Here is an 18,183-nt window from a genome sequence, read left to right on the forward strand (position 1 = left end):
ACAGCTGTAATTAATTTTCCTTTTGTGTAATCATGTATCAGACAACTGTTCTTAGGTCTGTTTTATTCCTTTTCATTAAATTTTATGAACTTTGAGATTAGGAACTACATGTTCCACTTCAGATTGAGAACTATAGTTAAGTCAGTGATCAAACAGATTCGTTAATGAATCTGGACATAAAGCAGATCTTGTGGACTGAGTGAACTTCCTGAAGAGGAACAACCTGGCTGTTTCTGAGTGGTGGCCCCACATAGAACAGGGTAGAACTTTCTGGATAAAATTAATTTGATAGTGGATAAAGCACAGCCAAAAGATAGAGTGGTTACCACTGTCCAACAGAGTTTTATTGGGGTTGTTCAGAATGCTGGTGCTAATGGGTACAAATAATGAAATTACCAGTCCATTTGCCTTTTTTATCTCTGATAAGCAGAATGTACCTTGGTGTGTGATTCCTACAAGCAGGTAATTTGGCAGGTCCTGGTTTTGGGAAGCCAGGAGCTGGAAGCCTGCATTTATAACCAGCAAGTCAGGCTTTGTAGCTGCCCAGAGAGGTACAGCCCCATGGTGTGAACGTTCAAGTTCTACACTGTGTCTGAAGATCACGGTCTCCACCCTACCACCACTCACTCCCCCAGCCCCATAAAAGTTAAAAACATGAATGTTACAGTACACTGTAGCTGTCCCTTGGTGATCCTGCTGGATCTCCCATGGTATTTGTGTACACCATGGTTTTGTAGGAGAATGGCCCAGTGAGGGGGACTCGTGTGGTTTTTTGTTTGTTTGTTTGTTTGTTTGTTTTTTGTTTTTAAGAGCAGTTTTACGTTTACAGAAAAATCATGTATAAAGTACAGAGTTCTTATATCTTTCCCTCCCACACAGAGTTTTCCCTATTTTTAACATTTTGCATTAGTATGGGTACCTGTTACAATTCATGAAACAATATTATTATAATTATACTGTTACCTATAGTCCATAGTTTACATTATGGTTCACTGTTTGTGTTATATAATTCTATATAATTTTTTTTTAAATTTTTATCTGGTAACATATATATAATCTAAAATGTCCTCTTTTAAACTTAAACATTCATTACTAAAACTTTTCCTTCACCCCAAATAGAAACTCTACCAATTAAGCAATAATTCCCTATTCCCTACCTGCCCCCCTCCAGCCCCTGGTAACCTGTATTTTAATTTCTGTCTATGACTTGGCATATTCTATTTCATGTCAGTGAGATAATACAATATTTGTCCTTTTGATGTTTTCAGGGTTCATCCATGTTGTCACATGTATTGAACTTCATTCCTTTTCATGACTGAATAGTATTCCATTGTGTGTATGTACCACATTTTGTTTATCCATTCATCTGTGGATGGACAGTTGAGTTGCTTTCACCTTTTGGCTGTTGTGAATAATGCTGTTATGAGCACTGATGTACAAATATCTGTTCAAGTCCCTGCAACTAATACACTTTTGATGCAATGTCAAAGCAACGGAAGCATGTTCTATTAGTGAAGGCTTCTCCAAAGCTGATGAATATTCGGACATTCTTTCTGTTGAGAAACAGCACCCTTCCCCCATGAGCAGGGGTATGGTAAGCAGGAATGTCTCGGGGGGAGTGTGCATGGTGTCTGGTCATCTGTAGACCTCTCTTTTTATGTCTCCTGGCATAATAATTAAGAAAAAGAGTTTTGTTTTTGGAAGAAGACATGAACTTTTGAAATGCTGTCATTGGAAAAGTTTTAAATGAATTTGAGTAGCATTTTAAAAATCATATTAATAATGAGATAGATTGGTGTATTAGGGTTCTCTAGGGAAACAGAATCAACAAAAAAAATCTAAATATGAGATTTTTTAAAAGTGTCTCACACAACTGTGGGGATGCACATGAATGTTACAGTACACTGCAGCTGTCCAATGAAGGTGTTCGATGAATTCCTCAGGAAACACTTCACTGGCCAACTGAAAAAGAAGGTCCTCTTTCTCTCTTTCTTAAACATCTTCAGCTGATTGGATTAAATCCAGGTGATTGCATTCTCTTATTGTGGAAGGCATGCCCTTCGTTGACGTAATCAGTCACAGCTGCAGCCAATTGACTGATTTACTAAACCAGCCTTCTGGTTTATTAACCAACCACAAATGTCCTTGCAGTAATGTTAGGCCAGTGCTTGCTTGACCAGACACCTGGACACTATCACCTGGCCAAGTTGACACATGAACCTAGCCATCACAGTCAGTTTTTGTCATTCAAATAATTTTATCTGTGGAGGGGTTCCCTTTCCATGAAAGCAAATATTTGCTTTCAGCCCTGATAGGATTGTTCTCTGTGCTTGTCAGGTAGGGGATAGACTTTCATTTGGGGGATAGGTTTTTATCCTAAATCTAAAAATACACTGAATACATTGAGTTCATGTTTGAAGCAAGGTGGTCACAATCTAGTCTTGTCACTGGGATTCAAAAAGTGAATCTCCCATGATTTATTTTTACTAACTGGTCTGGATGGTCCTTAGGCAGAGTCCATCTTTCAAACAAATATTCATTGTGTACTCATCCATGTTTTTATACTTTTACATAGACACATTTACTTTAAAAAAAAGCAAACCCACCAATCTATCAGATGATCCACCTTTTTCCTCTACCCCCCCCCCCGGCCTCCCCCCAAATTCGGTTATTTTATGAGAGTAGAAATTTAACTTCATGGAAACTTCACTCCCTTGGCTTTTCATAGTTTTTCACTGGTGTCAGTTTTTACCCCAAATGGGGAAGCTGTTAGGACTTTGTCACACTGACCATGTAAAAGTGCCCTTTGGTGGGTAGATGGATCACAAGGCTGTCTTGGAACGGTCCCCCAGGAGTGATGATGAAACCAGAACAAGAGTCCATGACTTTGTACATGAGAGAGACAGGAAGGAGCCATTGCAGCACCTGGCCCTGGCTGTATGTGGTGACAGGAGACACCAAACCTGGGTGTCTGAGGGAACAGTGAGGGACACCCAAGAGGAGCAGGGGTTTCTGTGGGAACTTGGTAGGCTGTATTTCCTTATATGTGGTTCAGAAGTTTGCCTTAGGAACAAATCTCTCATCCCCAGAATGCTAACAGAATCAGTTGTACTGTTCCCCTAGAAGGGCTGTTCTTGGATGTGTGCATCTGAAGAGGAGGTCTCCAGATCCACTCTTTACCCTCCTCTGACAGGTTCTCTCCTGGAGAAGGTGAACACCCAGCCCTGCTCTGGACCACAGTCCTGGGGTCACTCTGCGACACTTGAGGCCCTGCGGTTCCCATTCACTGGGCCTAAGCAGACATCCCAGTATCCCCATATCCCACCTACTCTCCCCCCTGCTTCTTGACTGTACTGATACATTTAGCAAAATTATTCTTGCTAGGCTGGACCTGGCTCACACAGAGAAAGGAAGGTAGGGTCTGTGAGCACCTGTATGTGCTAGGGATGTTAAGAATGTAATCTCATGTATCCTACCAACCACACTCTAGATAAGTATGGCTTTGCTTTACTGAGGGGGAGAGCGCAGCTCAGAGGACACATGGCCAGGAAGTGGCAGAGGTGGGTGTCAGACCCACACTGCTGGACTTCAGAGGGCACAGTGAGGACTCAGGGCAGGCAGACCCGGGGCCTGCAGGCAGGCTCATTCCTTCGTACCTTGTGGAAGGAGGCAGGTTGACTGGCACCTGTACCTTGTGGAGGACTCCTCAGCAGTACTTGGGGTTTAGTACTCTGCCTTCTTGATCTCATCATAGGTGATAAACTAGAAGGTTGGAATTCAAAGTTTGTGTCCGACCTTACTGGGATACAGTGCGAGAGAGCAGAAGGAGCACTGCAGTGGGAGTCAGGTTCCCGGCCATGGGTGAGGGCTTCACATCCTCATCTGTCATGTAAGGGGTGGGTGAGCTGCTCTTAGGGGTCCTCTCCAGCTGCCAGAACAGACGTCAGCATTTCTTTGCATAAAGCAGTACTGTGGAACAGCAGAGCATAAAAGGGTGGTCTTCACATCCAGGCTGATCCTCAGCACCACCTGGAGACTGGACTACAGTACAGATTCTGGGGCCTCACCTGTAGCTATCCCTCACCTGGGTGATTCTTATGCACAGCCCGGGTTAGGAACCTCTGCTGTCAGCAGTGGACGTGGAGAACATGCAGCACACATCCTCAAAAAGTCTGTGAGAGACACAAAAAATGGGAAGTGAAAAGGTGATCAGTTTAAAAACATTTAGCTAATGCTAACTATATGCCAGACATCCTGAATACAAATATTCACTCATTCAACCTTCATAACAACTCTGTTATGTGAGACAGGTACGATTATTATCCTCCTAGGCACAAAAAGGTAAAATAACACCCTGCGTCACTCAGCTAACTGGTGAGGTCAGGAATCAAATCCAGGCAGCCTGACTCAGGATCTGGCCTGCAGCCCTTCGCTGTGTGGTGGTCTACATTGGTACACTATCAGAATAGAGAAGAGCTAGTCCAGTTGCCAGGCAAGTGAGCTGCAGTCGCAAAGCCAGGTGGTAACATAGTGGGGGAAGGAAGTAACGGTATTTTAATAAGCAGTGTTTTGCAGGGCTGTAGGGGAGAAGCTGTGTGGACCTGAGGTTTGCTTGGAAAGCAGTTCATGCTCTGGACATGAAAGAGGTGTCTGAATGAGATGTCCAGATATAATTGAGGACTCTGAATTAGTTGAGTTTGGAAGACCCAGGTTTACTGTCTTTTGCAAGAAGTTACCAGGCTCCTCCTGCCTGTCAGCCCTTCCGCGGGGCTTTGGGGTTAAAGGAATGAGCAAAACCGACAGGGTCCCAGCTCTCAGGAATTCACAGTTGAGATGAAGAGGAGACAAGACTCTAAACAAACACATTTACAAAGAAATACATTCCTTTTCTTTCTCCTTGTGACTTCCTCACCATTTTTACTTGGGACAGCTCTGTTGATCTTTTCTATAACCTCAGGCCAAGTCTTCTCCAAAAATAAGATCAGAACAGTGTGCCACTTTTGACTTAATATGTTCTAACTTTCCTTGCTAGAAGATCGTGTGTGATTGTGATCAATGCTTTTGCTCCTGGGCAAACACTTGTATGAGAGACCTTAGTTTTTATTATAATTAATGTAAAAAATGTAGTGTTACAAGTTTAAACATCAGATGTATGTTGATAATTACATACAATAGGTAACGTCAAAGTCTTGTCACACTAATAAATGTGAACCTGGGGGCAACTGCAGCATCAGTGGCCACCCATTTTCCCTTGTTTGGAGTAACACTTGCAATGCAATCAGGAGCTATTTGGAGTAAAATAAAGGTAATCAAGTCTTTGCAAAGGTGTGGGCCCAGATGACTGGAGGGATGTGAGAGGAGATCCACAGTAGCCGAGGCCTCTGAGTGGTGGCACCAGAGCGGGGGCCAGTGGTGACCTTGCATGCATGGTCCATATGAGCACAGCCGTAAAAAGGCAGCACTTGTAGTTAGGGTGAATATATGTGAGTGCCAGTGACATGCATCCACCGATTGACTAGCCAGAGGGCAGCCGCATGCACTGTTTACCTTTATTTTGTAAGTATATGCCCATTCAGCATTTCTTAGGAATTGAAGTTCTTTAACTTGGATAGTACCTAAAGTAATAATTGATGCCTGCTTTTTCTTCTCCCCTCCATCCCTGTCTCCTTCAGCTGCTGGAATGTGGTGGAAATTTGTTTGATGCGATCTCCATTGCTGTAAAGGCTGCTCTCTTCAATACAAGGTAAGTCTTCCTGGAAGCAGGGCTGTGGGCCTGTGGAGAACTTGAGCTGAACCCCGTGAAGACATGCTGAGATTTCTACTCTAGCTCATAAGGTGAAGATAACAATGGTTTGGTGTTGAAAATGCTGGTATCTGATGTTAGGCTCCAGAAGAGAGAGATTTCATTTCACAAGTTAAAACTAAATATATGCCTGTATTTCTGTATTTATATTTTGTATTGTAAATAAATATATACCATGTAGAAAAATATTTAGAAAATTACAGTGAAGCAAAAAGAGTAGAAATCAACTACATACCAATTGTCCAAATGCTACTGCTGGGTAAATGGGGAAGGGGGTTGCCTGTTTTGTACTCTGCTGTATCCCCAGCACTGTGAACAGTGCCTGTCACTTGGCGGGTGCTCACGTATTTCTTGATTGTAGAAATGAATGTTTTAAAAGCAGGGTAGCTGCCTGCTCTTTGGTTTAAATGAAGAGCTGGAGATAGTTATGCCAGTGTGGTTCAACTTCCTGGGTGGGCTGTGTAGCAAGGGACCTAATGCTGAGCTCTTTTGGAGTCAGCATTTCCTCTCTTTGGTTATAGAGCCTTTCCCCGTTTTATGCACCAAGTACTTTGAGGAAGGTTTGCAGCATTTGAAAATGAATCTGTGGGTGGGGAGTTCATTCCATCAGAGAGTTTACATTAGGATAACAGGGACTCTTGGGCTATTAGAAAATGAGAAACTTCTGGGGATATATCTTAAGGAAATAATAGGATAAGTAAGCAGAGATGTTCATTTTAGGGTGTTCATCACAGATTCTTTGTAATGGTGAGAAGCAACTTGAATATCCCAACATAGGGACTGAAATCCAGGCAGTGGCATATTTAGAGTTATTGATATGGAAAACCATTTGCTAGATAAAATTCTCTCATCCTGTTTTCTTGTTGATTTGTTTTGTTGTTGTAATTTGTATATTTAATATGTCTGGATATATATGTGCGTATGTATATTTACACATACATGCACACACACGCACATACACCAAAATGGTCATTGTGATTACTTCTCAGTGGTTGTATTATGGGTGATTTAACATTTCTCTTGTATTTTAGAATTTTCCCATGGTGAATTTAGACAACCTGTGTAGTTTAAAACAAAAGAAACAAAAACAAAGAAATATATTTAGGTCAGAAATCGTGGGATGGAATATTTGCTGAGAATGAAAATTTTAGTCTCCCCACCCCAACTGTGCCACTAGACTTTTGGCTGAGACTAGTGAGGGTGTGGCCCTGGTGCGTCTAGCCACTGTAGAGGCTGGCATGTTAGAGGCCTGTGTGCCAGATCCCATTAGCAGCAGCCTCTGCTTGTGCTGTGCCAGAGAAGGAAAGGAAGTTGCCATCTGTTGTACCTTGAGCCTCAGAAATAACTCCCTGTAGGGCAGCTGGTTTCCATAGGCACCAGGGCAAGAAGAAAGATTGGGAACCAGACAAGGCTAGCTGGCTGTGTGGGCATTGTTGGGCAAACTCCATACATCAGGGTGGTAAAACCCAGCTGTTCACACTGGAAAGAATGCACAGCCATAAGTCTCACTCCCAGACCAATAGTAGTCCTACAGGTGGCAGGTAGTGGGCACTTTGTGAGGCATTGGGTTCCCCATTATATGGAGAAGTCTTTTGTACAACCAGAGTCCTTTGGAAGGGTAGAGACCATATGAGGGTATTCTCTGACCCTTCTGCCCAGTCATGCTGTGGCCAAGGGTTTGGGAAATTAGGAGACACAGAGTGTGTTTGCGCGTGTGTGTGTGTGTGTGTGTGTGTGTGTGTGTGTATGTGTGTGTGAATATAATGACCAAAATTCAAACTAGTTACCTGATTTTGTTCAAATAGGATATTTGCTGGTTTGGGAGGTGAGCAAGTAAGTGAACTACTCAGTAATTACACCCAGGGATTCCTGCTGTGGAGGCTCCAGCCAGGACAGACCCTAGCAGGTCTCCCTGGCAGTTGTAGACATTCTCTGGTTGAAGCTTATCTGCTCTGGATGCTGCATTTTATGTGGATGGCCAGCAGGGCTGAATCATACAGGGTTTTTGTTAGAGGAACTGGAAAAAGCATCAACACTGTTTCCATTTCAGTAGCTGGATGTACCACCTCTTCCTTCCTGGTTTCTCCACCCCAGACTGTAATGTATCCACTTTATGGATTAAATGGATTTTCAAGCACCAGCTTAAGAAACAACATTGCCAGCAACGCAGAAACAGCAGTCCCCCTTCCCCAATGCATTCACTACTCCCACTGAGAATAACTTCTAACACAGTAGATGATTTTGTGCTTGCTATAAATGGAATCACACAGGATATTCTGCATTGTGTCTGCCTCCTTCAGTGAGCATTGTTTTGAGATGTCTGTTTGGTTGCTGGTAGTCAATTTGCTCTTTGCTTATAATGTTGCATTGTGTGAATATCCTGCACTTTATTCACTTTACTCTTGATGAGCAATTGGTTATAGTACTGGACATGAACATTCCTGTATTTGTCTTTTAGTGCACATGTTTACCCATTTCCGTTGGGTAGGAATGGAAGTTCTGGAATATAGGGTGTAATTATATTTTGTTTTTGTAGATACTGCAAAACTGTTTTCAAAAGTGCTTTTACCTTAGTACTCCTACCAACAGTGTACTTCAACTCATAAATATTTTGTCTTTTTAATATTAGCTATACTGTGTCTTATTATTACATTGTAGTTTCAATTTGCATTTCCCTGATGAATATTTAAATTGATCAGTTTTTCATGTGTTTATTGTCTACCTGGATAGCCTCTCTTATGAAGCCCCTGTTTGAGTTTTGCCCATTTTTCTGTCGCGTTGTCTTTTTTTCATTATGTTTGGTAAGAGTTCTTTAATATATATTTGCAAATATTTTCTCCCACTCTGGATTATCTTTTTAGTTTCTAAATGATGTCTTTAACAAACAGAGGTTCATAATCTTAATGTAATCAAATCTATTATGTTTTTCCTTTATGGTAAACACTGTTCGAGAAATGCTTGTCTCCTCCAAGGTCATGAAGATGTTCTCAGTTTTTCTTCTAAAAACTTCTTTTTATCTTTAACCTTTACACCTGCACTCCATTTGGAATGAATTTGTGTGTGTGATATGAGGTAGGGATCAACATTCATTTTTTTCCATGTGGATATCTGATTGACCCAGCATTATTTTTTCAGAGACCACTTTTCCTCCCTGCACTGCAGTGTCCCTTGTGCACTATTGACAGGGATGATGAGAATGAGGATGATAAGTACAGACACAGCATGACTTTCTCTTCTGATATCCAGTGATTCTGGCTCCTCTTTTCAAGTTCAAGAAAAAGTTATCTTTCTTTCTCTCAGTAAGTAGGAATTTTAATTGTATTCCTGCTTCCAGGATACCAAAGGTTCGTGTTCTGGAGGATGAAGAGGGGTCGAAGGACATTGAACTATCTGATGACCCTTACGACTGCATCCGACTAAATGTCGAGAATGTCCCCTGCATTGTCACTCTGTGCAAGGTATGAATTTATACATTATGGTTTGTGTCTTCCCTGTGACTGTGTGGGTCACCTCCACACCCAAGGCATTGAATTTCCTTAATAGGCTAAGAAGTTAGTTCATGAACCATATGGAAGTAACTTTACCCCAAATCCACTAATTTTGTTGTATTAGAAACCACTACCATGAGCAGCTTCTTCTTTCCTTTTTAATTGGAAGATGTGGTAGAGAGACAGGAGCACACTGGCAGGTCCATAGTAATAATAGTCAGAGTTTGTTAAGCTCCTTCTACCTAGCAGGCACTTTGGTGAAGCCCCTTGTATGCATAATTATTTTCCCTCAACGCTAGGATGATTGAGTTAAGGGCCCAGTCCTACAACAAACTCTGCTGCCCGTAGGCTTCTTGCCTTGAGGGCTAACTCTGTCCCTGATGTGGGCCCTGATGTGCATATCAACAAAATGAAGAGCTGGTCCTGAGTTTCTGATATGTCAGGTGTGGATTTTACATTAGCACAGAGGCTTGCAGGGCCTGACTTCATGCTGATGCTGGTGTATGACTTGCACTGTACAAGGCTGTGCAAATAGGCCTGTGTCAGCTGTGGTGGTTGATTCCACACAAAATTCATCTTGTAAGTTCGAACAGGTCAGATTGAATTCCACTAAGGTCACTTCATGAACCTGGGATATGGTGAACTCTCAGACAGAATCATGTTGGGACTGACCAAAGCCACCTGCACTTGGCTCATGCTTGAGCATGTCCCTGAGCATGGGCCCTCTTGATTCACCCTTGTTGTCAGTGAGACATCTGTGTGACCTCATGTCAGTTTGTCCACTGTACTCTTCTGTTGGAAACCCTTGGTGGTCTCTGACTTGGATGGCCTCTGGGGTACACACCCCCATGTTTCCAGTCATGTTTCTGTTACATTGCTCACACAGTGGCCTGCGACAGAATGTTGCACATTTGTTTAAGATGTTTTGCATGGGCAGACTCTGGCATAAGATCTTGAATGGACGGTAGAAGTCCTTTGCCTGGTGTAGATATTTCCACTGCAACACAGTGCAGGGTGGGGATCTGGGATGTGTGTCACCCACATGTGTACTGGGCTCTGACTTTGCAGATCGGCTATCGGCACGTGGTGGATGCCACTCTTCAGGAGGAGGCCTGCTCCTTGGCCAGCCTGCTGGTGTCTGTGACCAGCAAGGGGGTCATGACGTGCATGAGGAAGGTGGGGAAGGGCAGCCTGGACCCAGAGAGCATCTTTGAGATGATGGAGGTGAGTCTCTGGTTCTGAGGCAGATGCTGAGAGTGCCAGTTGCTTCCTACCCCCTTGGATGCACACATCCTTGGCTTTTCCCCACTCATATGCTTGACCCCAGAATTGGAGCTGGAAGAGTGGCTGGCCTGAGCTGGAAACTTGTCAGTGAAGGTTGCTTATTTTCAGTGGGTCCCTCTCCTTCTAGGATCTCAAGTTTCCAGATTTCTAAATGAGTGCTTTGGACTTTGATAATGTAAAGAGTCCCGTATAACTTCTAATTTTGTAATTTGACTGGGAAATTCAGTTCTTGGCTGACTACTTCCTGTCCCTTGAAGGGAGTAAATAAAGATGACTAGGGTACTGATGGATGTTCCAGGGGGCTGATGGATGGTTGTCTCCCCCATTCTTCACAAGTCTAGGATTGTTTACATGGAGACACACAGGAGTGATGGGGCAGCCTCAGGGGTGTGGGGGAAGGGGAGAGGATTGCTCCGCTGGGGTCAGGCAGCACCTTTAGGGCTCTTTTCCAGCTGCTCTCCTCTTATGGGTAGATGCCTCTCTCTTCCCAGGCCTGCCCTGTGTCCATGTGACTTGCCAGAAGTCTGTGAGGACTGACTGAATGTCTAACTGAATTGCCAGGCACAGAGTTGGCCAGACCTGACTTTTTGTGTGCTATCCATTATATGCAACACACACCCGGAGATCATTGCTTGATAGCAAGCAAGGTTGAAATCTGTACTCTTCCTTTATTCATGGAAGTGATGACTTTTCCCTGAAGAATCCAAGCACTTTATGTCTATATATTTTTTTAAATCATCCTATTTAAAAGAACAAAATGGGCAGGGTGTTGAGTGTTGAGGACCAGAGCATGGGCTCTGACAACCTTCCCCCCAGGCTGTAAATGCTGGCCCGGGGTCTTGGTGTTACTAAGTCTCTCTGCCACAGTTTCCTCATCCCCCAAATGGGGATAATAGCAGTACCCCACCAAGGTTGTGGTGGGGACTAAGCAAGGGTGTAGATGTGAAGCACCTATCAGGAGTGTCCGACACATGGTAAGTCCTCAGCAATGTCACCTCTTGCTTTGGGAGCTCCGTTAAGTGCCCTGAATGCAGTGTCCTACAGCTGTGCACAGCATTCAGCATCCTTCATGGTTGGGTTAGTTGGTTACATTTTTTAAACAAAAACACTTAAAATGCTTTACAAGTACTCCCACAGACCTCTCTAGACCAGTGGCTCTCAAACTTTGTTTTGGAAGGAACCCTTTGTTTTTTATTTTTTGTTTTTTTTTCCCCAATGGGAATTTTATGAGAAATCCCATATCTAAATAACAAAAACAATTAAAAATAATAGCTAAAAATGTATTGTGTGCTTACTATGTGTCAGACACTGTTTTAAGTGCTTTAAATATTTTTTTCTCATTCAATCCTCAATATTCTTGTGAGGTAACTATTATCAGATAAGAAAACTAAGGTACAGAGGTGAGTAACTTGTCTGCAGGTCTCCCAGCTCATAAATGCTGGAGCTAGGATTCAAACCTGGACTGTGTGCCTCAGAGCTCCTTTCTCAGCCACAGTGCTAGTTTAACCTCATAAAACAGGTCTTGATCTCCTCTGGCTGCCGCAGCGAGGGAACCAGAGCTCTCTCCAGTGAGCCTTCCCTCCCGGCTCTGGGGATGAGGTCCCCAGAATATGTTTAGGGCACCCATGCATCCCTGTGGCTTGGTCTCACACAGGGACTCAGCAATCAGGAAATGCCTCCCACAGTGCAGCCGATAGCCTGGGGGAGTCATTGTGCTAGCTCCACCCCTCCACCTCTGCAACCCAGTCAGAGGTGTTAAGGACTTCTCCAGCCCTGGTGTTCCATGCATCTCTTCTCTCTTCCTCTCTTGCCTTCATTTATATGAATAACCAGTGGTCCCTATTTGATGGCCTTTGACATTTCTTCCTTCTTTTCTGACAAAAATCTTTCCAGAGTCACTGTAGACCTTACCCTGACTTTCTATTTCATAGAATTAATACTTCCCAGCCTTTAGACGGAGATCCTCTTTTCATAAGTGGTTTCAAACTTATAGTTTCATCTCATGTTACAGTGAAGGGTCCAGGGGAGAAACACACAGGTTGTTGCTCTGGGAGGATTGGAGCAGGGGTCTAGACATGGAGTTCTTCCTCCCCAACATTATCAACATGTTGAAAATAGAACCAGCAGCAGAGTTGAATTAAAACTGCTTTTGGAAGGTGGAAGACTTGATGGGGTTGTAGGCTTGTAATGGATGAAATGCATTCTTAAAATGAGTCATAAACCTAGTGGCAGGTAACAATTTCATAAAGAAAGATTTTCATATATTGGGGTTTTCTCAGGGCCCCCTTGTTTCTCTTGGGTAGGGACTGGTTATTGAATGTGTCAGTGGTTTGGCCTCTTGACGTGCCTTGATTCCAATGTTCCACCGCCCTTAGCTCCTCTTTGCATGGGAGTAACACAGAAGACCCCATCCAGGCATAGACTTTGATCACAGCTGAGCAGTTGTCCTTAGTGGCTTGGTGGGAGGTAAATTAGAAACTTCTTGTTAAGATGTATTCTTGTTACTTTCTGTTTCTTCATCAGATGACTTTGATTTTCTTTGGTCTCCCTCTGCCTTCTCACTACAGGAAGGTGTGACTTGGCTATAAACCCAAGTCCAGATTTGGTTGACAACTTTGCTGCTTGTCATCATGGCAGCAGGAATGCTAGGCATGAACTAATGGCTGAGGTGGCTTTTGTTGCTTCCTGCTTGCTGCTTGGGGTCGATGTCTTTTTTTTCAGTATGGAGGTTTTTCCAGAATATAACCATTATGTTGTTAGGGTTTGGGATGTTTGTGATTGTGTGTGTTCTAATTGTTCACTGGTTTATTTTTCCAAATAAGCAGTAGGCTATTTACAAATAAGCAGATCTCCAATGCCATGCATTAAAATGGTAATCCTTTCCTTGTTTGAAATCTAAATGAAAAAAAGTTCATTAAGGCACATTTTATCTCCGAGTTTAAAACAAACTTTCTGATGTAGTGACAAGTTCATTTTACTTTGCCCCCACCCCCCACCCCAAACACATGAGCACCAAAATTGTCAAAGAACACTTAATATTTAGTAAAATGGTAAGGAATGTAAAAATTGAGGGGAACATTTTCAAAAGGAAATCTCTAGCGATCAGTTTACTGCAAGTAAAACATCCTAAACAGTGAGTGCACACTCCTGATACACATAAACACTAATGGCTAACAGGTACTCCAGAAATGGCAGAGCTCGAAACAATGGATAGTAAATAAATTCAAGGTACGTCAGATACAAGGGAGAAAACAAAATAGTAATTAAAGAATGAAATAACCATCTCCATCAACATAACACAAACAGGAAGGATGAAGTGATCAAAACCAGGGTACAAGTTTTTCTCCAATGTTTTCATCAGGGTGTTTTTTGTTTTTTAAGCTTGCAACATTAGATTTATTAAAATAATTCGTCTTTGCCACTCTAACTATTAATATTTTACACTTTAAAGAGAAGGGTTGGGAAGAAAAATAATGCCAAATCCCTTATGAAATTTACTACCAGGTCCATTTAGGCTAACCCAGTGAAGGCTCATCTGTACAACTAGAAGAGCCACATGCATTCTGCTTTCCTCACTCCCCTCTGGGATTTGTTTTTGCTTTGGTTTATTTTAATTAAAAAAAAAAAAAAAAGTCCCCTAACACAGATGGAATGTGCAAAATATTGGAATGGCTAGCCAGCAGAAAGGGAAACTTTGCCTGGTCAGTGTGTACCTCACAACTGAATGTGTTCTCTCTTCTCTCCTTTCCTCTGTCCTGCAGACTGGCAAGCGAGTGGGCAAGGTGCTGCACACCTCCTTGCAGAGCCTTCTACACAAGGAAGAAAGCCTGGGACCCAAGAGACAGAAAGTCGGATTCTTGGGATGACTTGCACATCACTCCCTCCATGGTGGATTGCTTGTTTTTTTGGTTTTCCTTTTAAACCAAAGTTTGTATATATTTTTCTAAACTCTTGTGAATTTAAGGCAGTATTTGTAACATAACTGTAATATTAAAGTCTATTTTCTGGTCTAGTTTGAAATGGCTATAGAGTTTTTCAGCTGCCCATCAAGGTGCCACTCAGTGACCCCATGGAAAGTCTGGTCCTTTTCTTGTGAATGACAACTAAACCCCAAGATCTGCTGCCAAGGGATGGGGCTCGGGTCATGGCCCTCCCCATGGAGACTTACTTAGCTCCTCCTGCAGGAGTTCAAAACAGCACCAACAAACCAACTTTAATAAAGATCTGGCAGAAAATGACTTAAAGGAAATGCTTATGCTATGTATTTTATGAACTTTCTTTCCCTAAAGAACTTTCAAAGGAAAAGTTAATTCATCTTGTGTGTTTGTGCTCTCCTGGGGGAGGAGAAAGGAGGAGGCCCTGTGCCCAGGTTTAGACCCAGGGCCTCTGCCTGGATGGTGAACTTTCCCTGAGGCCTAGGGAAGCCCAGCTCTTGCTTCCCACCCTCCACAAGATCCAGGCCACTTTGGCCCTTAGCCCACCCCTCTTATCACTCATTTTGAAATTGCTTAATGTTTTTTAACCACTCCCTGGTGTTTGGGAAGATTTCCTTGTTTTATCAGGATTAAGAAGACTGCTTTAGAGATGTTGTCATTTGATTACTCAGCCTTCATGCTCTGGGGGTAAGAAGGAAGGCCATTCTCCATGGCCCCAGAAAGCTCTTCCAATAAGCCTTTATTCTACTCACAGTGCATTGTGTTGGGATTAAGTCTATTCCTGGGTTGAACAGTCTTTGTTTTTTTTCCCAGGGGAACCAAAACTCCCAAATCAATTAGGGAACCAAAACTCCTTCCTGGAGAAAGAACTGATTCATGAAGGAGAATATTTCAGCCATGGCATTTGCTCTGTGCATTTCATTTAGACAACTAGGGCAAGGAGTTATGAATTTATTGCCTAATGGAAAGACCATAACGTGAACTGAAGCCCTATCTCACAGGTTCCAGTAGTCCTGGTGTGGGGCACCTCCTGGCATGGCCAGGTCATTTCTTTGGAGAGAAGCAGCTGCTGAGACTTGGCCTTCCTTAATGGGGGCCCTTCCTAATGTGTTCAGAACACAGAGCCTGGTTTTTCATTTTTCCTTTTATATTCTCTTTAATGATTATCCCTCCAGGTTCCATGACAGTCAGCGCCCCTGGCAGGACAGAATTCAGCCTTATTCCTCCTCCCCTGCTCCTGGTTGACTATCCACAATGAAACGTTGGTAGTGGTGGTCGGCAGAGATGCAACTACAGTTTGAGTAAGGTTTAGTAGCCATAGGTTTTAGTTAATTTCAGTGGATCATTTTGAGGTACATAAATTAAAAGGTATAGTATCATATATGTGAAACTCAGCTGAGCTGAATTTCCCTTCAGACAGACCAGCTGTATAGCAGTTCCCTAGCTATGCCGGCTGGCTGAGCAGTTACAGTGAAAATAAAGTTAGGAAAGAAAGAAATGTTTGCATCTGTCTCTAACCACCCCATACCTTACATTCATCCATACATGTAAGGAGTGTCCATCACATATGAAATAAAAACCAAATGAGCAAGCTGTCTCCAGGAGAGAAGTTTATTGGAAATGTCTGATTATTCCAGCAAACAGAATAAGGGAAAAGAACTCTGAAGGCAGAAACTGGCAGACTTAGAAAAATATCATCCTGGAGAGACCGATGGAAAACCAAAACTGTTTTCACTGGCCTTTAAATAAATAAGTCAAGAGAAGAATATTGAAGTTGGCCAAAAGGCAATTAAGAGCTTGGGGGTGGGGGTGGAGAGTCAAGTTTGGGAGAGGAGAGGGTAAGGAATGCAATGTTATATAATATTCAGATTGCTTTTATCATTTAAAATCTGTGATTTCTTGGTCTCCCAAATCATGTAAATTCAAATCTACAAAGCTCATGAATTTAAAATATTAATGGTAGCTCAGTAAAGGAAGTGGTCTCACATACAAACTGCCAATAGAGCATAAATCAGTACAAACTGGAAACAACCTGGCTGCTTGTATGAAAAGCCTTAAAAATTTTGTCCATACCCTTTTGCCTAATAATTCCACTTCGGGAAGGTAACCAAAGTAAATAATTAAAAATAAAAATGTTAAAGAAGTTCATTACAATATTATTGATCCCCCCCCCCCAAAAAAAAAATAATAATGGCAACAGTGTAAAGGCCAATCGGAAGAGACATGGTTTCCTCTGGCCCCACTTCCCATCCGCTGAGCCTCACCTCCATTCTACCCACAGCTTCAGGACAATTCCATGCAGGCTTCGCTTCACTTCATGTCAGCAGAGTCTTGACTTCCGTGCTTTCCATAGATGTTTTGCCTTCTGCTTGTAGGCTTCTCTGGCATCATGTCATGGAACACTGACAAGCGCCAACTCAGCATGTGGGGATGTGCAGGCCAGAAGTGCTGGAGATTTATCCCTTCCTGAACCAACCCACAACCCACAACCACCGGGGGATAGGAGCCAGTGGAGAGAAGCTTCCCTCTTTGAACCTTGGGTGGATGGTTCTGAGAGGCAGTCGGTGCACTCAGCAAAGCATGGGATCATGTCTCAGTTGCTCATGGCTGCTATCCAATCTTTTCCTTCCCTATTTTACTTTCCCCTGTCCTTCCCTCTTGCTTCTTGCAGGATCACCTCCCAAGATAAACTACCAGAACATAAAGCCTTGTCTCAGACTCTACTTTTGGGGAGAAACCCAGTTGGTATCAAAAGTGGCCCTAGAAAGCAGACCCTCCAAATGGGATTTGGGAGCTGGCTCAGTCATTGGCTGATGGCAGCAAAGGCTCTGTGGGCAGTAGAGTGGTTTGGAAGTAACCTAGGCTTCCAGTGGTGGGTTAAGATGAGGTACAGGAGGAGAGGGACATGTTGGGTTGCGTGAAGCTCTACACACAATACTATGGGGCCAGTAGTAATGATAAGCATTGTGGAGTTGGCTGACTATGGAAAGCCTTTAATGACAAGCTGTTCATCCAACTATCAACTTAACTGCATACCATAAAAACCCGAAGGCCTCCATTGCCCAGTTTAAAGAGACTGATCTCCTGCAGCTGCTAAAAGTCAGGCCCAGGATTTACTTGTGCAAGGATGGCAGAGCTGTGAAGGAGATGGAAGGTATAGCCTCAACATGGTTCCTTTGCCAAAGTCAGGGCTTTCTTTGGGAAAGAAAGGGACTCTGGGATAAAGACAGGCTCTTGTTCCCCCACATTCCCTTGAATAATCTGGCAGACAAGCAGTACCCCCACTCTAACTAAAGGAAAGCAGACTTCCCTTTAGTGGAGATAATGGAAAAACTATACCTGAGGCAGATGCCTTAGAAGATAATGCATGTCAACCTCAAGATCTGCCCCCATCTCTCATTTTCTCCAGACAAATGACTCAGGTCAGATTATGTATGGCCCAGCCTGATCATGGAAATACAGTCCTGATGTGGGAAAAAAATAGATTACACAACAAAATAGCTCCAAGACTGTCTTCCCCTGAGTACCTCTTTGTTGCTCAGATGTGGCCCCCTCTCTCTAGCTAAGCCAACTTGGCGGGTGAACTCACTGCCCTCCCTGCTACGTGGGATCTGACTCCCAGGGGTGTAAATCTCCCTGGCAATGTGGGATATGATGTCCAGGGATGAATCTG

General features: G+C 43.1%; 1 protein-coding gene across 4 annotated transcripts in view; it reads left to right on the forward strand.

Annotated features, from left to right (window-relative positions):
- The window catches only part of EXOSC7 (exosome component 7), a 35,497-nt gene extending 20,673 nt beyond the window's left edge, over window positions 1-14,824 (forward strand). For 3 of the 4 annotated variants that reach the window (XM_037848925.1, XM_037848943.1, XM_037848933.1), the window contains 4 exons: window positions 5,673-5,743; window positions 9,138-9,261; window positions 10,360-10,515; window positions 14,337-14,824. In XM_037848925.1, coding sequence (XP_037704853.1) covers window positions 5,673-5,743; window positions 9,138-9,261; window positions 10,360-10,515; window positions 14,337-14,441 — 456 coding nt within the window. In that variant the 3' untranslated portion in view covers window positions 14,442-14,824. The remainder of the gene's footprint in view (window positions 1-5,672; window positions 5,744-9,137; window positions 9,262-10,359; window positions 10,516-14,336) is intronic. The other variant, XM_037848949.1, reaches the window with a different exon arrangement.
- Window positions 14,825-18,183: the final 3,359 nt, after the last annotated feature.

The sequence above is a fragment of the Choloepus didactylus genome, chromosome 1 (genome assembly GCF_015220235.1).
Source record: "Choloepus didactylus isolate mChoDid1 chromosome 1, mChoDid1.pri, whole genome shotgun sequence".
NCBI classification, from domain to species: Eukaryota; Metazoa; Chordata; class Mammalia; order Pilosa; family Megalonychidae; genus Choloepus; species Choloepus didactylus.